Source organism: Petromyzon marinus, chromosome 39 (genome assembly GCF_048934315.1).
Source record: "Petromyzon marinus isolate PM22_M1 ecotype Great Lakes invasive population chromosome 39, UKy_Petmar_22M1.pri1.0, whole genome shotgun sequence".
In the NCBI taxonomy this organism is placed as follows: domain Eukaryota; kingdom Metazoa; phylum Chordata; class Hyperoartia; order Petromyzontiformes; family Petromyzontidae; genus Petromyzon; species Petromyzon marinus.
Window position 1 is genome coordinate 17,181,723 of NC_133705.1, and position 24,443 is coordinate 17,206,165.

Below are 24,443 nucleotides of genomic sequence, written 5' to 3' on the forward strand. Positions count from 1 at the left end.
AGAGCCGGCAACACTGAGCACCTGAGTTTGAATCCAAGTTCTAATGTACATGATCTCCAAACCCTACACTCAAAGCGCTGGATTGCAGGCAGAAACTACTCCATGCGCCACTGTGTTACACTAAAGGGGATTATTTGAGGGATGCTCCGAGGTGAGTAGGAGACGTGTGAGGAGTGCTGTGGGATGCGTGGTGGTGAGTGGTGGTCCTGGGCTGGTCGGTGCCGGGGAATATGGAGACACAGATTCCATCTCCCACATCGATCGAGTATAAATACGTTTTACAATCAACTCTCGATGGCCCGGGGTGGATTATAATTATCCGTGTAGCAGACTAACCGTGCTGGCCAAAATATAAATATACAATTTTTACCGTGTGGGCTATTTTTATTCTTAGCTGCTCCTCACTTGTCGAGGGGCCCGTGACCACGAACGTTTTCGCAAGTGAACCTATTACATAAAAAAAATTCTACATCTACACCCCCTATATAGGAATGCAAACAATACATGATTGTCATAGGGACATTTGCATACATTATGCATATGTCTTGCATGCGGGTATATCAGTATTGGTTTCATCTGGGTCACCCATCCCCCCTATACCCATTACCCTGTACAGCCGACGGTACCTCCACACATGGACTGGGTCTCACATAACATCCGGGCCAGGTGACTGCTCATCAGTAGGTTGAGCGAGCAGCCCACAATCTCACGTGTGCCAGTTAAAATCCTGTCTGGAGGGGTTGACTCGGCTTATTCCTCCAGGATTAGCACGGTTTGCTACGTACGGAGCAAAATAAGTTCAACATACATACAACATAGGTACCAATTTGTGGGGAAGTCAAAAGTTTTATGGATAGACTCGCCCCAGCTATAGGAATGGGGAATTTCCATCACCGGCTCAGGGCGGTAAACAGGAGCTGAGCACCGCACCTCAGTGCTCGCTTTGACTTGCTGGGAGGAGCACTCCCACACTATTCGTACAACACCATATTATTATTTGTAACAGCGACGATTTTATACGTGTGTTAACGTCCACTTGATCATGGCCATGGAAGAGTAACGAATATCCTATTTATTTCATGGGCATCTTGAGATGCTGACGCATTGCATGCATTCCACATTGTAATCGTGGTGAATTTTGTAATAATATGAAACTAGCGGCATTTTCCTCGTGGTGATATAAAGTATCGAAAAATTTAAAGGAAGGAGAAGACAGGAGAGAAAGAATGGGGAAATGAGAGGAAGAGGGTGCAAACAATGGGAAAACGAGAGCGAAGGGTCGGGAGAGACGAGGGTCGGGAGGAAGAGGCTGCATCAGGGCTTCGATGCTGCTGCACGGATCGGAGTCTGTTTTCACATCGGGCGGCGGGGAAGGGGTTCAGCGTGGGGGTGGCCACACAGAAGCCACGTGATGTACTGGAGGCTTGAGCTCACGTAGATCGATATGCAGTATTGGTTGAAATCCTGTCTAACAACTGCTTCTAACATGACCCACGCGTCCATGGACTCGCTTTTTTGGTCGGTTGGTCACCTTTATTTTACCACAATATAATAATGAGCGACTTTGTGGAGTAAGATAAATAAGCAGACTATTCATGGCTTCACATATACTGTATGTGCCTCCACGTAAAAGGCATTTTTTTGCAGATATCAGCCCCACGGCCTTCTCGGAGTGAAATTTAGTTATGAAATATTTTCACTTGGAAATGTTTTTATTCGGTCTAACACCAGTAAACTGTGGACTGGTTTCGACATTCACTGTCTCATTCATTGTAGGTTTTATCTTACCGTGTGAGAACCCATTGACGTAGAAAACAGGATCGTGTTACTACTGCCTTTGGCAGTGGTGCACAAGTATAATCAATGACAACACCTCAACGCGTTCGTCAATAACATGACGAGGAGAACAAATCGGGCGACGTTTTTGGCAATGGCAATTCTTCATTGCAGAGATAATAATACATGGCAAGACAGCTGCGTGGTATAAACACCGGCAGATCTAGAAGCTTCCCAAGATAGGGCTGGGTGCGGTGCTGCAGCGGCAACTTAACGACGCTAAACCAACACCGCCTCCCACCCTCGATGGCACCCGAGCCTGTGGCAGCAGGGAGGGGGGCAGTGAGGGACACGCAAGCGCTTGGGGGGCCAGCACACCAGCGCGTGCAGGGTGACACGGGACCAAGCACCTCCCATGAGCACGGTTGGCTACGTACGATGCGAAAGAAGTTCAACACATTGTACACGCATACATTGCATCTCTCACGAACGCTTGTTTTATCTGCCCCCCCTTGCCCCCCCCCCACCCAAACTCTGCCCATGCTCGCCTCCAGTGCTGGATTACAGGCCATGTGCACCACCACCGCCCCGTACATTTGCCGCAAGATATTTTTTACTATAATAAAGTCATCAAGAAACCCTTGAACGTTGACATATAAGTCAATTGTGTACTAGCGTCTAAATGTGAAAATGACACTGCAAATTACTCAATTGAAATTAAAATATCAAACATCGCTCTCTACTGCGAAAACTTGCCAGGACCCTCCTGAACCCCCCCCCCCCCATGAGGTTGGGGGTAAACGCGCGTATAGTAATAATAAGAATCGTAAAAAATGTTATAAATGTTATGGCACATTACGGAACAGAATGGTGAGGCTTGTGGGTGCCGCCTATAAACCGGTCGTGTCCACAACGCGTCACTGGGGATCGCGAACAGAGCACAGGGTACACGGCATCCTGGCGAGGTCACTTTTCAATTCCAGGTGCTGTAGGCTTGGGCGGCAAGGTCGCAGTGCAGAAATGAATTCCTAAATGTGCGTAGAGGTTTGAGTGTTAGCCACCTCGTTTTCGCAGTAGAGAGCGAAGTTTGCTATTTTAATTTCAATTGAGTAATTTGCAGTGTAATTTCACATTTAGACTATGACGCTAGTATACAATTGACTTATATGTCAACGTCTCTCATCGTTGCTCTGCCTCTCGGTGTCTTGCAGAACGAACTCTCCGCCCGTCCCCACATTTTCGGGATCTGTCATCACCATGGGGATACGTCCTGGCCACCTCATCCGTAATTCTCTCATCTCGTCGTCCATCGCTGCCACCTTCATCGTTTATCGAATCATCTCCTTTCTCGTTCTCTCTACGCTCTTGTTTTCCCAAAGGACCACCTTGAGTCTAACCCACTGCCAGTGTACAACATGTTCCTCGCTTCTTCACCATGCCCAGCAATCAGACCCCATACACAATGAGAATGGTCCCCTCTGCCTCGGTGCTGTATCCAATGTCTGGCAATCGACTCTGGCTGTTCACCAGAGGACGATCTAGAAACTTCCCCGGAGGAGGAGGGGCCATCCATACATTTCAATTTTGTACCGTAGAGATTTTACTTTATTTTTAACATTCCTCCTCCGGTTCGCTGAAAAACAAAAATCAGATGGCAAATTTCTCCACGTGACAGCTCGATTTGATTGGCTTTGTCAGGTCGTGGAGAATGAGTCTCATTTGCAAGAGTGACCTGGGTCACAGAAACGACAAACGCAATACCACAAAGTACAACAATAAAGCAAACAGAAATCAGTTCAAAGACAAACATATATAAATATTTGTTCAAAGGCCCGGTCACAACACAGGACACAAAGAACTACCAATGATGCCAAGGTACATGCAGACTGCGCTCTACAGCTACCTTGAACAAGCTGTGCAAACAGGAGCTCGGGGACAGCACCACGCACGCTGCAGTTGTCGACACCGATCTCGTGATGCGGGCACCTCTGCAGGGGCGCGCGTGGCTCGCCCGACTCGCGACTCCGCTGGCTCCGTGAGCCTCGCCGGCTCCACGATGTGAGACCCAGGCAGGGCTCTTGTGGCTTCGCGGCTCATGGCAACTTCGGGATCAATACAACAACTATATACGACACCGTAGGCAGTTAGTCACAGGTATTGTTGTGGGTCCGAATATCTGTATGAGTGGATGTAAATCTATGGGAGTCGACACAATACAATGTTGATTTTCATAGCGTGAATGTGGACTTGTGTTCCTTATTATATTAAAAGGATCGTATCCTCGCGACGCCGTAGAGAAACGCTGGTTATTTATTTTATGCAGAGGCAGTTATAGGTCTCTTTGTGAGCGTGTGAGTCGTCAATGGAAGCCTTGAAGTCTACACAATACAATGTTGATTTTCACAGGGTGAATGTGGACCTGTGTTCCGTATATCAATACGACCGTATCCTTACGACGCCGTAGATGCACGCTGGGCATGTTCATACTACAGAGAGAGGAGTGGTCACAGGTGACGATGAGAATGCTGTCTCTTCGCAAATTTCGCACAATTACGTCGATGTCGACGTTCAAACTGCATTGACTCACAGACGAACCCCTGAAAAAACCCATTCCAGTGCCAAACCCACGGGGCGATGTGGAGAGCTCGAACCGCCTCCCCGTCACACGTCATGGGAAATAAATACCCATGGTGGAATGATTCACCTGTCCGGCGATTAGTGAATCCTCACGTTTCAGGGCTGTGATTTAATCCAAGAATGAAACTAATTATTTGGTGAAGCTTGCTGCTGTTGGCAGTGGGGCACAATCACAGTCATACAACCTCAACGCGTTCGTCAATAACAATACCACCACCAATGTGGTGATGGTGGTGATGGAGTAAACTGACTGATATAATCGGCGACGTTTCGGACAATGTCCCTGCTTCCAAGCACAACCATTATTTGATATGAATGTATGCCCTATGAAGAAGGGCCACTGCCCGAAACGTCGCCTGTCATATACATCACTAGTATTTTAAGGCCACGGTGTTATTGGCGAAGGCGTTGCGTTTTGTTGTTCATTCAACAGTGGAGGATGTCGTCTTTTGTCGGTCGGCATCGTCTCTCTGCGTTTGCCTCTCGTCGTCGAAGCGTGGCGAGCACGACTCAGGGCGTCGTGCATTCGCTCTGCCGTCCGTCCGCGGCGGGAGAAGGAGAAGAAGACGTCCCGATGATGACTGCTGAAGGTGACCCGATGTAAAGACGAGCGGATTGTAAAGCCGCGTTGCTATGCGGGCCATTTCTTAGTGAAAGCTGGCCAGTGTGATCACGGGGCAGCCCAGGCTTTGGCACTAGAAGGACGGTGCTTGTTCTGGCTTGCCACCGTTGATTTACTGAAACGGTTGTTATTACGATACTTTGAAGATATAAGCCTTTTCGGTCAAGGAAATGGCAAAGACCATTGCGTGTCGCTCGCCTCCCCGATGACGCCAAGTCGAGCTGATCATCGCCGCGGGTGTCCGAATCGCGAGCGCATTCCGCGGGGCATTCGCAGGACGCCATCGACGTGTCGGAGTCAGGGTCAACATTTGCCAGATTCGAAGACTATACGCCACGAATTATGCCGACGTGGTCATTATACACAGCAGCAGCAGCAATCACCGCCCCGTTCTGACAGACCAATGCCCCAAGTCACGCTCGAAAATAACACTAATTGTGGTCTCGGGTTGCCGTCCCCAGGTTCAACAAAACAATCGTGAACATCCAATAACGAAAAGCCTACACCGTGTTATATAAAGCAATCGTGAGACATCTTGAGCACGTCTTGCGCCACGTGACGTCGCCCCCGTCTCGTCACTCATTTCAGAGGGTAAACGCGCCCCAAATTCATGTAAATACACGAAATCGTCTTCTCGTTCCTGTCTCTCGCTCTCTCTTTCAGTAGCTCGTTGCTTCGAGACTCGAACCAAAATCAACGCGCCTGACGCCAGGGACCCCAGCTCAGGCGCCAGTGCCTTTATTGAGACACCGCGTGAAGACACGGGTGCAGCCCTCTGTCACGCCACTGCTGAATCAAGGCTTTCCCCCACGCCGTATCAGTCACGAGGAGTGTTCGACCATGTTTCACCACCACACCGGTCAGTACCGGTTTGGTGAAGCAAGGAGTGAAGTCCTGCGTGACGGCAGGGGGCACAGGCCGTCAGATCTCACTCGCGTGAGTTGGAATCGAACTCGGGTCGCCGGCTCGACACGACTAACGCAAGCACCACACTGGACACGTGGATCCCCTTATCCTCACGGCCCTCGTTAGTCCCCGTGAACCTTGGTTCACCTCGTGATCGACATCGCGTCATCTCAGCTCATTAAGCAGTATTTCACGTTTCCTCAAATCGTGGTGCGCGACAGAATTCTCCCCGCACGTGTGTGTACAGTGTACACATCCGACGATAACAGCCTTTTATGTCAGCTTTATCGTATTACAGCGCGCCTGTTCGTCTGGGCATGCAAAGCAGCAGCCACAAGCCGCTGCTTTGCAGAGACGGTGGTCACCGGCTTCGCGCTCTTTCAGATGCGCTGCTGCGGCCGTCTGGAACACTCTGCGGTCCGATATTCGGAAGCCACCGGGACTCTCATCTCGAATGAACCTTCGTTCTCTAGAACTGATTTTTGTGTTTAGTTTGTTGTCCTTCCCCCTATTATCACGGTTCGCTACGTATGGTGCGAAAGAAAGCCAACATCAAGTCCATACATGGAGACGAGGCACTTCTTTATTAACGAGCACCATCGGGATTAACACACCATCGGGATTAACACACTTAGTCCGTCTGTTATCGGCGACTCAGCTACTCAGCCAGGACAGTTGGTGGGCTGTCTGACTGGCGGCGCCCCGAGATGGTCGAGACGGAGACGACGACGAGAATGGTGAAGACGACGAGACGAATGGCGACGATGGACTTCTGCAGCACTACGGGGATCCCACTCCAACAACAGCCCCGAGGTCCCCCACAGGGGGCCCCCCTTATATACTGCCAGCGTGGCCTCGCTCCGCCCCGGCCACGCCCCCTTTCTGGAACCTACCAGCGGGTTCCTGGTGGGCCCCTTCTGTGACCTTTCCCCCAGGGCCCCCCTCTCGCCCAGCCTGCCGACTTGAGGGCAGCCGGACGCCGCAGAGCCCCATCCCTGCCAGCAGCCAGCGCCCCGCCACTGTGGCACAAAGGTTGAGGAATGCTGACGGGAACTTGGGCCTGTGCCAGCACTCGTGTATTGTATGAAGATTTATGGTGGGAGGGAATTCCACAGTGTAGAGCGAGGGAAGAAGTGGAGAGAGAAGTGGTGTGACCTGCAGTGTGGTTGGTGATTGAGTGAGTGATTCAGTAAGCGTTGTTGTTGGTAGCGATAGAAGGGTGACAGGGAAGCGATTCACCACCGGTGCATGCGGGCTGCTGGAAAGATGCTAATCTGGGAGGCTCACATGTTTAAGAATAAACAACGCACTGCAGTATATTTTGTGAGGAGAGACAGACTTTTCTTATTTTTCGCACCTTGTGGTATTCGTACCGTGCTAGATTGCGTGCGATCACTGATTAGGATCGAGCATACGCCAGCTAATTTCGCAAATGTCTCAGAAATAGTGGTGATAACTTCCCAGATAAACGGAGCTATAAATAGACCCGCATCGCGGCACGGCAGCAGCCCCTGATTCGCACAAAGCTGTCCATAAGCTTCGCCACACAGACGGATGCATGCGCGAGCATCATAGCAAGTGGCTGCCCCTGCGATGTTGAGAGTGATCACCATCGCCTCTACAGCACAACAGTGAATCCACATCATCTCGTCCTCCTTCCTCTCCCCTCCACCTCCTCTACTGTAGTCTCACTCGCTGCACCAGCCAGCAGCAACAGCAGCAGCGGTGGCCAGCTCGTCTCCTCTACCATGGCGGGTGGCCCAGACGGCAGGCGCCGCGTGGACGCTGATCCCCGTCTCCACACGCATCCTGCGGGTCACAGGCTTCTTCCCCCCTGGCATGAGATGTCAAGTCTTCAATGTCAACCGTGGCAACCAGCGGCACATTTTGGGAATTCCCTGCACCGTCACTGCTCGACTACTCACGAGCAAACACCCTGTGAAAGACCCACCTCTGCAGATCTCTGGGTTCGACCTTTTACAAAGATCATGGTCCACCCTAAACCGCATTCCGCACAAACCGTGGCGGCAATAGATGCGGATACCTGATGCACAAATGGAAAACACTCCAGTTTGCGACTGTGAGTCATCCAGAACAGACCGTACAACATTTAACAATGCGATGCCCGATCCACAAATACAAAGGAGACATCTCCACAGCGGTACACTCCGTTGCTACTCCTGACGCGTTTATCTGGCTTGACCACCTGAATGTGAAATTGTAGTTGTTGCATCTACATCATATGAAAGAAGAAGATTGCTCAACTCGTCGAGCGCACGTAGTTCTACTGGGTTGGTGAAGGTGGCAGTGCCCAGGGACGAGTGAAGATATCACGACGCGAGCCGCTGGCTGGCCATGGAGCTCAGGTCGCCACATTCACAGCGTAGAGCACGCCAACTGATGCTCTGCTGCTCCTCCTCCCCGGTTTAGATGTGTTAGAATGAAATGCGCACAACGAGGGAGCGTGTACCGCCCAGTGAGCGGCATCCCGCGCACACACACGCGCCTCCCAGGTAAGCTCACACAGGCCACGCCGTTTCAGTAAATGTAATTCTTTATTGAGTATTGCACCACCGTGAATCGGAACCCTTCCCTCGGATATATTGTACAATCATTTTTTCCTGGGTTTAACGCAGGGCTTCATTTCGACCAGGTCTGTTGATGTCGGCTGCCCAGAATAAATATTTTTTCCGTACCTCTCAAGTGACATCCAGTGCACTTCTTATCACGGCAGCGGATGCTATGACGACGTGTCAATTGCCCCAGTCGACCGGCGAAAAAATAGTCGGTGAGAAATCAAGCCCTGGGTTAATGTACCACCACCGACGTGAACCCACGATTGCCCCGAACCCGAACGCTAAAGTGCCCGTCACCTCGAGTGTCCCGTTACAGAATCGCTCTCGTCTTACAAGTGCAGAGTGGCGAGGCTCCGTGCTACAGGGACCCACCAGGTCACTGGCAAATAAACTCCATCCACAGAAGCCTCTGCTCCCGACCCATGTGCGGGGTAGCGTTAGCATTCATATTACGGTGAAAGGCAATGGGAAAATGTTGCTCAGTTGTATAGCATTGAGTGTTTCGGTGGACCGACAGGCCTGGCTAAGGCTAAGGTGGTGGGAGGGGAGGTACCAGCACCTTGATTGAGGACAGAGGGGGAAAGGTGGGATGGGATCCTAAAAGAATGGCGAGAATTTGTTTTTAATGTTCTAATGTGCACTAATGCCTACTTTAATGATGGCGATATTGGCACATGGAATAAAGATTGGTTGATTGAATTTGACAAGTTCGTTTGGGGAGTATATCTGGTGCCTAATGGTGACGAGCCCCAAACGCGCAGAGAGAACTCAGCTTGTGCGAGCGGCCACATCTTCACCGTGGCTTTTTTCTGCCAATGAAGCAGACGTCACTCTTGTTGCCGTGGGCGGCGTGAACACCGTTCGGTTTAATTCAGAATCTTTTACTTTATCCTGGAGGAGTCCGATGAGCTATGGAGCTCTTTATCACAGATGTCCAGTTGTCAAATTCATCCCATGCCGGACGTCGCTCGAGCGTTCCCCGTCAATAAACCCTCCTCCTCGCCACTTGTCGGGCTTTACGTGTGAAGTTCCCGTCTCCCCCAAGACCATTGATGCCTACTTTGCGATGCAGGGCACTACATTCATAACCGCCCCCGTATGGAGATCGTATTCATAAATAACAGTGCCAACGTGAACAGTCGCCTGCGTAATTGATGGGCATGCCGTACAGGCAAACACCATAAAATATCACCTCGGGCTGTAAACCATGTTGTATTTACAAGTCGGCACGAAATAAAAATGTAACTAATTTGGTTATTAAACGCAAGCTTCTGCTGCGTGGGCGGTGATGTGCAAGCACAGCAAACAAACCCCGACATGTCCATTCATGGCGACACTGTGGCCTTAAAAGGAAAGACGGAGGGCCACTGCCCCAAACTTTGCCCATCATATAACAAAAAAAGTTATTTCAAGGTCAGTGTTATTGACGAATGTGGTGAGCTTTTTCATTCAAGTAAACAGATGTTAAATCATCCATAAGAGGTTTTTGGGTTAGATCACATAAATATATAAATGTGTCGTTAAAACCCGCCACCACCCGACACAGCCAACTAGTAAGGGTTGTCACATAAACAGAACGTGCCAATTCGTCACTAGTACAGCACACAGGTGTGTTGGAGAGCCAAGCCACAACATTTACAATCCGAGTACGACGTTTTGCCAGTAATTACGAGCTTCATCAGGCGAAAGCCATATTTGTGGACAAGTCTTAACTGTTTCGTTCCTTATATAGAGGCGTAGATGTGGTGACCACGCTTCTGCGCTCTTGCACAATGTGGGGGGGGGGGTTGTAATTATTGGCGAAACGTCGTACTCGGAATGAAAATGTTGTGGCTTGGCTCTCCAACACACCTGTGTGCTGTACTAGTGACGAATTGGCATGTTCTGTTTACGTGACAACCCTTACTAGTTGGCTGTGTCGGGTGGTGGCGGGTTTTAACATTTATATATTTATGCGATCTAACCCAAAAACCTCTTATGGATGATATTGGTCGCGAAAGCCAATGTGTTAAACAGATGTTAAATCGCTTAATTTAGTAACTACTCATGTGGGTTCGGTTTCTGCAATTTTGTGTAGATGCAGCTCACCTATTTATGCCCAAAATTCGCTATACTATATAATGCGGCTTTTAATTCACTCCATATGTGGCTATGTGGTAATGTACACGCCACTCGGCAAGCAGCGGTCCCGCGCGGTTTCGCTTTGTGTGCCAAATTTTTGTAACGAATATAACTACTAGCGCATAGATCGAGGAAAACCGGCATTTTGTTTACATTCAATGCAGTTCCTATTATACAAATAGCTCCAAGGATATTGGCTACAATAATGACAACGTGTAGTTTTACACACATGTAATACACGTATAACGGTAGTGACGGCGTTCACACAAGTTGCATCTCACTATCACCAAGCAGCCCACGGCCAAGTGGGAAGGTAGCAGCCAGGCGGTGAGCTGGTGTTACCAACAATTGCCCAAGCTCTGCGCTCCTCTATATATCAAGACGTTTTAAGCCAATTAATTAGTGTTTATACGTGTGGGATGAATCCGGACCACCCGGAGAAAACCCATGCTTGTTGTTCCCCTTTTCTGGAATACCAGGGTATGTCGCCTCTTCGACGCTCACGGGAAAGGAGTTTCGCAACATGTGTGCGATTCACCAACCGTTGTCTCCCACAGGGCCAGGTTCCAGGTGTGTATAGCCACCACCGCCCAGCAAATAATCAAGAATTACCAAAGACATCCCACCGCGTGGTACACGGGTATGCACTTTTGCGATTAATCTCAGCCACCTATTTCATATAGATAAAAAAAATATATTTGCCTCGTCTCTGTACCGAATAAAAATGTTCTGTATCCTGTGCTTAATGAATATTTAAATATTCGCTCCGATCAAGGCCTAGGGAAGGTTTCTTCCTTCGATCTACTGGGGCTTCACGTGTCCCTTGACTGGCCAGGGTAGCAATGGTGTGGACACAGGCAATATCTTTCAGAGCAAGAGCTAGAATTAATGAAAGTAGGGCCTTCACATTTGTATAATCTATGTTAATGTAATAATTACAATGATAGAATACTGTACACTAGTTGTGTATTGTACTGTACGTATACACTCACAGCTCATTAGTTGATCCACTGCTGGATGACGGCCTCGCTATGCGGAGTAGGCCGCGGAGAGAGCGCAGACATTGGAGCACAGGACAGTAGAGAACAACAGTGGAAGTTGCTGCATCAGTCTCTGCTGAGAACGCAGGCTTGCCGCAACCCACACTGCCGACTACGTAACGGCGGTCATCCCATCCGGTGCCGTAGGCTACGGCCAGCCTGTGTAGTCTACTTCTCAGGATCTCACGAGACCCGGCACATTTAAGGTGAATCGGTCATCGGCCACATTTTATGGTGAGGGAAAGCTAAAGATGCAGCTCTGCAGGAAGGGGGCCCTCACTAGAGGTTATTTTGGCCTACTCTTCCACGCTGGGTGTTATCGTGTGACTGTAAATTGGCGTGGATTTACTTGCTGATCCAACCTTATTAGAGTCCAAATTCCAGGTCCGCCTGGGCCTCGCCTAAACCCCCGAGCCAGGGGCCATCATTCCGGGGCCGATCTCAGCAGTGGCGCAGTACCCCGGCTCTGGCGCCACGCCACCAGGGCACGGGGGCGGCATGGCGCGCACGCCACACGCAGAGCACGCCGGTACGAGCGACACCACGAGTGCCGGGTCTCGGTGGCTTAGGCTGCCTGGCCGCCCCATTGTGAGGATGGGCCGGGGACTGGACCAGGTCCCAGCGCTTTACACATGGCGCGTAGAGAGACGCGGTTAACACAGCATAAATTAAAATGCATAAATATAGCGAGCGGTTGCGCACGTGGGATTGTGACGTTGCAAATGCTACCGGCATCATTGCACAGTTCAAAAACGACGTCACAATCGAGCACCAACATCTTTGCCGTCCATGCCCCGATCGCAGGAGAAGTCGGACTTGGCCGCGGACTTTCCAGCAGTCCGATTGCCTACGCATCAACTTTATCTGGTGACTTCAGAGCGTCCGTGTTCTGTAGCAGCATGTGCAGTCTCAGCAAACGTGGAACGTTAGGTCAACGTTGGACTAACCACATGCCAACGTTGGCCCATCGTTGTAGGCTTACTGGGAAGGCACAGGTAATAACACAGGCGACGAGTGATACACCTGTGGGGAGATTAAAAAAACATCTCGCAGCACATTTGGTCACCTGGCAACCAACGGGCCCAGCCCGCGAGATGAATGCACTTCTAATTCGGTATGTAACGAGGCCTTAATCCCTCACTGCAACCACCATTCCGAGTCTAGAGACAGAGCCTTGGGGGAGGGGGGGGGGGAGGGAATGGAGGCGTCTCCCCGGTAGAATCCTGCCCACGCTCCTCCGTCACATTGGCACTCATAAGGGTGGTAAAAAATAATCCGTGACAAAAATGACCGCCGTAATTCTCTTCCACCGTTCACGTCCTACTTATCCAGATCCTGCACGACCTTATGCCACATGACTATGATCTCGTTAGGGTCGAACTTGTGCACGCAGATGAGCTCATTAAGGACGTAGTTGTTGGGCAGCGCTTCGCGGTTCGAGGCCAGGAGGGCATCCACACCGTACGTCTTGAAGCCCAGGTGGTTGATGACCTTGACGTGCATGGACTCGGCGCACAAGCCGAAGAAGACGTCGTCGATGGGGAAGATTTCGAGCGAGTGCGACGCGTTGAAGAACTTGAGTGCAGTCGAGCCGGCCATCGCCAGCCCACCGCCGCCTACGTACGCCGGGTATGTCGAGTGCGGCCACAGCTGCGTGGGCACGTAGTACTTGCTGGGCACGTAGCGCACGGGTGGCGTGTCGTCGATGATGTGCCCCACGTAGAAGTCACCTTGTGGGTACCCGAGCAGCAGCTCCACCAGGTTGGCTATGTGCAGGAACATGTCATCGTCCCCATTGTAGATGAAGGCCGCGTGCGGACAGCTTTGGTTGAGCCAGTGCAGGAAGTTGACCTGCTTCACCGTCAGGTTTAAAAAGGTGTCCAGGAAGCCCCACTGCAGGATGTCGCCGTTCTTGGCGGCCTCCTCTTGCAGGAAGTGGTTGTAGAAGGGGCGGCGCGCCTCGTTGTCGGAGACGCCTATGAGGAAGATCAGCCGCACCTGCAGGCCTCCCACCGCCACCTCCTGCCCCCACGTCTGGCGGATGGCATGTCGCTTGCTGTAGCTCTCCGACAGCGACTTGATGACGAGCAGCAGCAGCGGCTGCTCGGGTTTCACGCCGGCACACTTGTTGGGCTGGTCGATGATAATGGGGAAGCGGCGGCAGTGGCGGTACGTCATGAACTGCTGCATGTGCTGGGGCAGCGAGGCAAAGTCGGCCACCTCGGTCGCGATGTTGGCACGTGGGTAGCATGGCTCTGTGAAGTTTTCGGCGGGTTTGGACGGCAGTGACGGCAACGACGGCGCCGTGGGCACCAGGCCCCTTATCGTATCGAACCACGGCACAAGGTTCTCGACGCCGTGCAGCGTGAAGAGGAAAGAGGCCACCATGATCACCGAGAGGCCACAGATGACGTACTTGCGCGGGGTCGGCATGCTCGCGGAGGCGGGGAGCACGGTCAGCGACGGCGCCGGTTTCCGCTGCTGCCTCCATAGCCAGAGAATGGGGTGCAGGGAAAAAATAAATACTAATTAACACAAACATTGGGTTGGGTTCAGTGATTTCAGTCAGGATATATTTGGTGAATTTCCAGCGCTGACCCCGTGACCTCATGGCCCGGGTGATCGCGCGCGGCATGGGCGGCAACGCAGGAGACCCCACGGCGGGCAGCACGACAAACTGGAGAGCGCCCTTTAAAGATACTACAGTCCCCGCGACGCTTCCGCGACGGGGACATAAAAAAACCCTTGCGCACATCACCACCCCCATCATCATCACCATCACCCCAAGCAGGTGTGTTGGCCACAAACAGAATGAAAGACGAAAGATGAAAACGAGATTAAGAAAGCACCAGTGGAACATCGAATACAAACACCCGCTCTCGGCAGCTGCAGAACCCGCCTGCCAACATTACTAACTAGTTATTACAAACCATTGATTACTTACCATTGCATCTCTAGGCATCACTGCCTGCTTATTTCTGCTCACCTGTAAGGACTCGCTTATGACATCACAACCACCTATTTCAGCCCCAAGATTGGAGTGGGCAATTTCACAAGTCTGACAACTGCCTGATGATGCTGGCTGTAATGATGAGTGAAAGGGCCGCACCCAATTGTTAAATGTGTGTGGACCGCTCTCAAGCAACTCCAATGGTACTGCTGAACCAGCGATAAACTGGCTACGTTTATTAATCACGTGACGTTATTAATTAGTTGTCGGGTGGAGGAGGGTGTACGACACACATCTTACTCACGCGGAGATCTGACTCAATCAATTATGAATCATAATACTGGTTGTGAAAGCCTGTGTTCAAATAACCAGAACCTCCACGTCACATCCTGTCCTCACGTTTCTCATTATTGTGGCCGTCTACTTTACAACTTCACGACAACGTGGCCACAAGGTGGTAAATGTATTATGAACTTCGTTCGTGCCGTACATCGCCAACCGTGCTCATCGGAGGTGTGAGGAAGGACAACAAACTAAACACAAAAAGCAGTTCTAAATAAATTTGTTTTCAATCGAGATTTAAAAGTGCGTAGCTCCAGTGGCTTCCTAATATCGGAAGGAAGAGAACGTTCCAGACGCCTGCAGAAGCGCATCTGAAAGCGTGCGATGCGGTGACCACCATCTTTGTTCAATGTCCAGCCAAAATATTCGCAACACGTGTGGCATGTAAGCTGAACGTCGCAAGGTATCTGTGTAGCCTGCCACTTGGAAGGCAGTTAGAAAGTGCAATCTGCCAGGCACGGATTCGGCTATTTGTTTGCTCAATTTTCAAAAATGTCATTATATAATAAAGTAAGCTAAATATTAAAAAATGTAACCTTTCATCATCATGATGGCTGCCCGGCGTCCAAGCACAACGTCTCCCTTGCCACAGGAGCTCGGTGGCCTCTCAACACGCAAGAGAAACACCGGCTGCTGTGGAAATGGTTTTTATTTCATTAATATATTTCACTTGGGAAATCGCCTTCAGATGAAACATCTCAGCTTGCCAATGTGTCTAGGCTGCCAGTTGACACGCACACACAGCACACATGTAATGGCACATGCACCGTACTCATACAACCACACATGTACTATACACACTCATAAACATAGATACAAAGACCGATATTATCGCCTGAACAGACTGTTGGGGCAAGTGCTGTTTGCGAGCACCTACGAAGGCCGGAAATGCACACGAGAGGGTGGGTGACGAGCATCACGCCCGGCCGCCTCGTGACGATGTTTACACATCAAACCAGGTACTCCTTTGCGGCTGAGTCAACCTAGGGGAGGCCCATGACCGGTGTGCGCTGATAACGCGCCCAGCCGTGGATATATCTCGTCATTATCAGATTGCATGGGCATGCACGCGAATGTTCACCGCCGTCGTTGAGAGGAGGGCTTCCGTGTCGTGGTGCGGCCAAACCGGCTGAGAGGCTTTGCCGGTTGCCGCTGCGGACGGCACGAACCAGCTGGGCTGCTTCTCTCGCGAGGGCGTTCTTCGGGTGTCACGGCACGCGTGAAACCATTCACGAGCGAAACACGTGGTCGCGCCGGCACGCCGCGTGTTCTCACGTCACAAGGGCGTTGTCAGGGCGGGGGTCACGCCGTGTCTTCTTAAGAGCAAATGTAAAAGTTTAGAAGAAAAATAACCATTGTGACGTTTGTTTTGTTTAACCGGGTGAAAACTCAGAAAACAGGATACGAGTCTCATTTGCAAGAGTGACATCGGTCACGGTAATGACAAAAGCCAAAGAAGTAAAAATAAAGTACAGCATATTCTTAGTTTTTTCGGTAAAGTCACGTTGAAGAGAAACAACAAAATAACAAAATATATATAAAACAATAAAAAATTCTCACGACGTTTCGACCATAACTCAAACGGTCATCATCAGGTGTGTCGGTTTGCATAAATTTATTTTGAAAACGGCATATTTATTTATATATATAAAAATAACGTTTGCGTCACGCGCAACGATGGCAGTTTGCCAGGACTAGTCCATCTATTTCAACACATTACATAAAATCCGTGATCTGGTTCCGTCTGTAAAAGATGTGATTCCGGACATACAATACCCTGGTGTCTACAAACTAAGTTGCCTCTGTGGTAGTAGTTACATTGGAGAAACCAAACGCCATATCTCGGACCGCATTCGTGAACATAAAGCAGACCTTAAACACGGTAGGACCAACACCTCGGCCGTAGCAGATCATTGTTCTAATTCAGTAGGCTCACATGCCATTGACTTTTCCAAGACGGAGGTTCTTTGTAAGCCATCTGGCTTCCATGAGAGATTCGTTCATGAGGCTATCCACATATACAAACACAGAGACAATTTCAACCGAGAAGATGGATTCTATCTTAGCAATCATTGGAAAGATTTGATAAATCATTTCAGTTCTTGATTGATTGTTCACGCTTACAGTGCCTTTCAGACAGCATACATAAAAACAAATTTCGTCTCCCCCCTCCTCTTTTCAAAAAAATAGATGGACTAGTCCTGGCAAACTGCCATCGTTGCGCGTGACGCAAACGTTATTTTTATATATATAAATAAATATGCCGTTTTCAAAATAAATTTATGCAAACCGACACACCTGATGATGACCGTTTGAGTTATGGTCGAAACGTCGTGAGAATTTTTTATTGTTTTATATATATTTTGTTATTTTGTTGTTTCTCTTCAACGTGACTTTACCGAAAAAACTAAGAATATGAATTACTGCAGTCACGAAAGCTTTAAATCAAAATTTAAAGTACAGCAATTAGGCCAATAGAAATCGGCGCAAAAACAACTGCGATTCTAAAGCGCGCACGAGGAGAGTAGATGTCGTAACTCTACATACCCCGACCCCAGCAGTGTGATCAATTGCCACGATTCCGGATCACTAGTTCACCAGGGGAGGCTCGACATCGTGCGAGCGACACCGTACCCAGGCGTTAGCCCGCCGGGTTCCACGTGCAGCCTTTGAGAGCGGGATGGAGGAGTCAACGAGGACTCGTCGATTGAAGAAGTTAAAAGAGATAATGGGGATCAATTATATCTCACGAATAGCGACACTAACACGTTCATCAACAACGCTCCATGTCGCTATGGGACCGCTTTGCCAGTATGAAGACGATGAATACTGTATCTTGATAATGATATATTGATATCATATTGAATATCTTTAAATCTTTATCATTAAGTCTTGACTTTTATAAAAGTGTCCCATAGCTATCAAGATATCATGTATTGATAGCAATCAATACATCATTGAATACTCCATGGGTGTTTCCTTAGAAGTAAACAAAATAAACAAATAATAGGGGGACGTTTAGGGAAATGGCCCTTCTTTAGTGTACGTGGTTATCTCAATGGGAAACAAATATATAATGGTGTAATATGTTATTGTGATAGACGTCGCCCGAAATCGAGAACTGCCCAGGTGATTGCATCACACGCCACAGTTTCGGGTGTAAACGGAAGCGATTTGATTGACAGGAGTATGAATTTAAATTGTATAATTTGGTCAGAGACGGCGCCCCCACATTCTACGTAGCGAGACGAAGAGAGAGCGGACCGACTCTGGCTCGGGTCGACTCTGGCTCGGGTCGACTCTGGCTCGGGTCGGCTCTGGCTCGACTTAGTTACCAGCTGATTTTCGGATGTGAATCGGCCACCTTGCGTCTACACGATTTGCCCCGACAGATTGATGATCAAGGTGCCGGAATGGTAAAGACAGAATAATCGTGGGCAAAATTCTCGTGGTTCCGCACATTCCACCGACTCCCCTCTTAACCTGATTCAAGTTCATTCCATCGCAACTGCACGACCGCCGTGATGTTGACTCCACGCGATCCGGACGACGGTGGGGGCAGCACCCCCATGACGCCTATGGGGGGGGGGGGGTGATGGGGGGGGGGCAATGGCCCAAATTCACAGCACGTGCATGTTTTGCTGTGCTATTGAAGGCTTACTACCCGAAATGTCGCCTATCGAATGTTTAAAGCCAAAGTGTGTGTTTTTTTATTGACGAACGTGTTCAGTTTGTTTATTTACTGTGCTTATGCACCACTCTAACGCAGAAGCGGCAGCAGGAGGATTACCAGATATCGTTTTAATCTAAGAAGTTGGGCCCTGCGTGGTTAGCCAAACGTAATCGTATTTTAGATTACTGCACCTGTTACATAAGTCACGTTCCCAGGTAGGGCTGTGTGCATCAGTGGTTTTACGTGGAAACGTTCATTCGCTTTAGAGGTGAATATTCCGAGCATGAACGTGGGACCCGCGCTCTGGAACCCAAAGGCTATAAAACTGCTCACTCCCGTCACGCACAGAATTCCCGAGTACCCCCCCCCCCCCATCCCATCGATGGAACTGTACTCCGGCAGATCCCAAGTGACAACATCAATACGCAGACAAACGCGCCTCTTTCCCGTGCCTCTGTAACGAGGCCCGGCTGCACAACGCGCCTCGCCCCCCACCCCCCCCGGGGAGCCAATCCTACGAGTTGGACTCCCCTTGACAACCACCACAAGATGTTTTTCAACAACAGTGTGAAATAACAAAAAGACGTATTTTACGAAGACGGAGCGCCGCTACAGCGTTAAATGTTTGAGACTACATTGATATGATTTTAGCAACATGAACCGCGATATACAATAGCCTCGGTGCGACCGTGCGAGACAAATAAAATAATGGGGCCCCACCTGACCGATTGCTGCAACCTCTGAGCTGATAACGTCGCTACTATACCACTGTTCCTTGCCTATGAACATCTGACAGTTCACCAGCATTAGTTGCAGCACGCCTGACTCTTCTGATTAGACAATGAATGTCAAACCCGGTTCAGAGTTTTGTTTGCGCTGAGCCAATGCTGCAGTCCCCAGAAAGGCCGTGCGTGCATAAGAAACGTACTTGTAGTCATCATGTGGAGGGACAGAGAAGGATGTGAAGGAGGCACGCTGTCGTCTCCAGTGCTATAGACCTGGCCCCTGTGCTGGGCAGGGAGTTTCCACCGTGTGGCTCCCCTTGTAAAACGGAACGATAAACTAGTTCAATCTTGATTTAAAGCTTTCGTGACTGCAGGAATCCATACTCTTTGGTTCTGTCGGTAAAGTCACGTAGGTAGAAAGTAACAATAAACTCGTTTTATTGTACAAGGAGAGGCCCACTGAGCGATGCAGCTCTTTTTCAGAAGCGACCTGGCCACAAATTGCAGGGTGCTTCAAATAAATGTTTACACTTACATGGGACTATCATATTTAATGGAAAAAATGGGATAATACACTGTAACATGATAACAAATGTTAATAGCTTTAAAAAGTCAGTCTCTACTAGTTCACCATCTTTGTCAACGCGTGCCTGGAATCTGGTCCAGGTGGTCTCCGGAGCCCTGAGGCACATTTCTTGTGCTATTGTTGCAAATTCTCAGAAGTGTAAAAAACTAGTTTGACACACCCTGTATTGCTCAACTGAGTGTCTTCTTCGATTTAAAGCTTTCGTGACTGCAGGGATTCATGTTCTTGGTTCTTTCGGTAAAGTCACGTAGAAGGTGAGACACTACTTAACCAATACATACTTCACTTGGAATGGAACTTCCTAAAAATAAACTGAGGGCACCCCAATGGGCCCCCCCCCTATCTCCGGTTGTAGCCAACATTTTCATGGAGAAATTATAGACTGACGCCATCCAGACTGCCACTCTGCGCCCAACCTTATGGAAGAGGTACGTGGATGACACTTTTGTCATCTGGCCACATGGCCGGCCTGCTCTAGACCAATTCCTCGACCACATCAATTCCATACACCCAGCCATCAGATTTACCATGGAAGTCGAAAAAGATGGCAAGCTACCTTTTTTGGATGTCCTAATAAAAAGGGACCTGATGGTTCAATGAGCCACTCTGTCTACAGGAAAGCTATCCATACGGATGTTTATCTGAAACCGGATTCCCACCACCATCCATCCCAGAAGAATTCCCACATCAAGACTCTGCACCATAGAGCCCAATGCATATCAGTCCAGGAACACATAGCCAGTGAACTCAAGCACGTACACCAAGCTCTTAAGGCTAATGGTTACTCCGACTAGACAATCCGCAAAGCTATCACTCCAACCATGAAGAAGGACCCTCTTGAGGAGCCTTTGAAAACCATCACTTTACCCTACATTGAGGGGATCACAAAAAAGATCTCCAAAATCTTGAATAAACACAAGATCCAGGTCCGATTCAACACATTAAATAAAATCCGTGATCTGGTTCAGTCTGTAAAAGATATGATTCCGGACATACAGTACCCTGGCGTCTACAAACTAAGTTGCCTCTGTGGTAGTAGTTACATTGAAGAAACCAAACGACATGTCTCGGACCGCATTCGTGAACACAAAGCAGACCTTAAACACGGTAGGACCAACACCTCGGCCGTGGCAGATCACTGTTATAATTCAGTAGGCTCACATGACATTGACTTCTCCAAGACAGAGGTTCTCTGCAAGCTATCTGGCTACAATGAGAGATTCGTTCATGAGGCTATCCACATATACAAAAACAGAGACAATTTCAACTGAGAAGATGGATTCTGACTTAGCAATCATTGGAAGGATTTGATAAACCATTTCGGGTCTTAATTGATTGTTCACGCTTACGGTGGCTTTCAGATCGCATCCATTATTTTCGTCTCCCCCCTCCTCTTTTCCGAACATAGATGGACTCGACCATCTGAATAACTGCCAAATCGCTCTCCGTGGTGCTAACGTTAAAAAAACGCCACTTTTTCAAAATTTCTTGCTGTGGCTTTCACACCTGATGATGATTGCTTGTGTTGCAGTCGAAACGTCGTGAAAATTTGATTGTTTTATATTTTTATTATTTTATTGCTTCCCTTCTACGTGACCTTACCGAAAGAACTAAGAATATGAGTATCTTCTGTGGAGAACCCGGAGATAAATCCACGCCATCACGGGAAGAGAGAGAGAGACATGCAAACTCCAAACATAAAGAGGTGTCAGGGTCGGGATCGAACCCATGTCCTCCTGTGTACCAGGTGAGGTAGTAAACACCTCATCACCGTGGTGAGATGAAGAAGATACAGAGGCCATCTCTCATCACGAGGCTGCCTGCGGGACTCGCCTGGTGACAACAGCACCACGGGAGAGGCAGCCTCCTCAAGAGACCAGCAATGGTGGGCAAGGGTAAGACAGACACGGGAGAAGACGCAGGTGAGAGACATCGAGCGGTGGGACACAGGTGAGATCACGGGATGAGTGAACGAGCTATATTGATCCATAATAGAGTTTTTTGGGTTAGATCGCGTAAAAATATAAATGTGTCGTTAAAACCCGCCACCACCCGACACAGCCAACTAGTAAGGGTTGTCACGTAAACAGAACGTGCCAATTCGTCACTAGTACAGCACTAACCGGTGTGTTGGAGAGCCAAGCCACAACATTTACAATCTGAGTACGACGTTTCACCAGTAATTACAACCAGCTTCATCAGGCGACAGCCAGATTTGTGGAGAAGTCCACCTGTTTCGTTCCTTATATAGAGGCGTAGATGTGGTGACCACGCTTCTGCGCTCTTGCACAATGTGGGGGGGGGGGGGGGGGGTTACTGAGGCAACGTACATTACGCATGTTCATCATGCATGTACGTTATGCGAGCCCTTTGAACTTGTCCTTCCTGTCTATTGTGTTGATTAAAATAGCCGTACCAACGGTAATCTCTATTGAAGTACGCTGCCCTTTGTAGGCATGCATTTAAATACTGTATTATTTGATTATTCGCTTCCACGCAGCACTAAGGCGGTAGCGATCCGAACGGTTAACATTATTTTGATTTATTTCAATTTCCATAGATTCTCTAATTAGTCTTGGCCAGTAGTAGCTAGTTTTGCACAAAACTTCAACATTATCAAAATCCATTGAGTGTGCTTGTTGGCACGCGTTCTCTGCTACTGCTGACAGTTGTGTTTGGAAGAATTCAATATTTCTCTTTTAGTCTCGTGCTGATCATTCGTCCTGTTTGCCCAACATAGCACTTGCAACAAGTGCAGTTAATCCTGTACACACCTGTTGATAACTTCGGTAATACATCTTTTGTACCAGATATGAATATCTGTATTTTATGTACCGTGGCAAATCTGACTCGGATGTTTTGTTTATTCCAAACATCTGGCTAGTTTATCAGTTCTAGATTTGAAGCTTTTGTGACTGCAAGGATCCATACTCTTTGGTTCTATTCGGTACAGTCACGTAGGTAAAAAAATAAAACAACAAAAAATCACGACGTTTCGGCCACAACACTAGCAGTCGCTTGTGTTGTGTCGTGATTTTTTGTTGTTTTATTTTTTTACCTACGTGACTTTACCGAATAGAACCAAAGAGTATAGTTTATCAGTTAATCCCGCAATGTACGGTATTTATATTGTTTTAATTACTCGGACAGTTGCAATGCTCTTGTTATTTGATTTGGTTTTGGTATTCAGAAGCGTGGTCACAATCAGTCCAGGAGGCGCAGGGTGGGGAGCACGAGGACACGGGGACACGAGGGACACGTAGACACAGAGGACACGGGGACACGAGGGACACGGAGACAGGTGACACGGAGACACGAAGGACACGGAGACACAGGGGACACGGAGACACGAAGGACACGGAGACACGAGGGACACGGAGACACGAGGGACACGGAGACACGAAGGACACGGAGACACAGGGGACACGGAGACACGAAGGACATGGAGACACGAGGGACACGGAGACACAGGGGACACGGAGACACAGGTGACACGGAGACACGAAGGACACGGAGACACGAAGGACATGCGCACTTACCCAGGCAGATCGGGTCGCGTCTGCCGGAACACGGAGAAGGCGACCTCGTGGGGCTGGGCGCAGCTGGGGCAGCTGGCGCAGCTGGGGCAGCTGGCGCAGCTGGGGCAGCTGGCGCAGCTGGGGCAGCTGGCGCAGCTGGGGCAGCTGGCGCAGCTGGCGCAGCTGGGGCAGCTGGCGCAGCTGGGGCAGCTGGGGCAGCTGGGGCAGCTGGGGCAGCTGGCGCAGCTGGGGCAGCTGGGGCAGCTGGCGCAGCTGGGGCAGCTGGCGCAGCTGGGGCAGCTGGGGCAGCTGGAGCAGCTGGGGCAGCTGGAGCAGCTGGGGCAGCTGGAGCAGCTGGGGCAGCTGGAGCAGCTGGGGCAGCTGGAGCAGCTGGGGCAGCTGGAGCAGCTGGGGCAGCTGGCGCAGCTGGGGCAGTTGGGGCAGCTGGGGCAGTTGGAATGAACTGGAGCTGGCCCGCCGGAGCTCCCTCCCGCTCACCGGCAATGACAGCGCCAATTTGGTGGGCGCATGGACTGCTCCGGTTCCTGAGGGGTACACGGGGCGGGGCCTCATCGCAAGGGGCGGGGCCCTGCACAAAGGGGGCGACCCTAACGAGTGTGCGGGTCCAATTTGCATATTGAAGTCGAGGGGGGAGGGAGGGGGGCTGAATACATGGGAGGGGCTTGTGGGATTGGGGCGTGGTTCTTGCGTTAGGTAGCTCAAGGTCTTTCGGAGTTTTATATTTCATTAAAATGAAAACATCCATAAAATAGGTTTTTTGGGTTAGAACGCATAAATATATAAATGTGTCGTTAAAACCCTCCACCACCCGACACAGCCAACTAGTAAGGGTTGTCACGTAAACAGAACGTGCCAATTCGTCACTAGTACAGCACTAACCGGTGTGTTGAAGAGCCAAGCCACAACATGCACAATCTGAGTACGACGTTTCGCCAGTAATTACAACTAGC

At 49.6% G+C, this 24,443-nt stretch overlaps 1 protein-coding gene across 1 annotated transcript; it reads right to left on the reverse strand.

Annotated features, from left to right (window-relative positions):
* Positions 1-8,477: 8,477 nt before the first annotated feature.
* Positions 8,478-24,045, reverse strand: LOC116950398 (N-acetyllactosaminide beta-1,3-N-acetylglucosaminyltransferase 3-like). The gene is made up of 2 exons (XM_076072795.1): positions 23,494-24,045; positions 8,478-14,159 (listed from the first exon to the last, which is right to left on the reverse strand). The coding sequence occupies exons 1-2, from the start codon at positions 24,043-24,045 to the stop codon at positions 12,999-13,001; spliced, it is 1,713 nt and encodes a 570-aa protein (XP_075928910.1). The 3' UTR covers positions 8,478-12,998.
* Positions 24,046-24,443: the final 398 nt, after the last annotated feature.

Bases quoted from the DNA above. Each gene is read 5' to 3' on its own strand.
- LOC116950398 (XM_076072795.1), bottom strand. From the start codon at position 24,045: ATGAGGCCCCGCCCCGTGTACCCCTCAGGAACCGGAGCAGTCCATGCG. The intron at 14,160-23,493 runs GTAAGTGCGCAT...CTATGGAGGCAG, and splicing joins ACGCGACCCGATCTGCCTGG to CAGCGGAAACCGGCGCCGTC.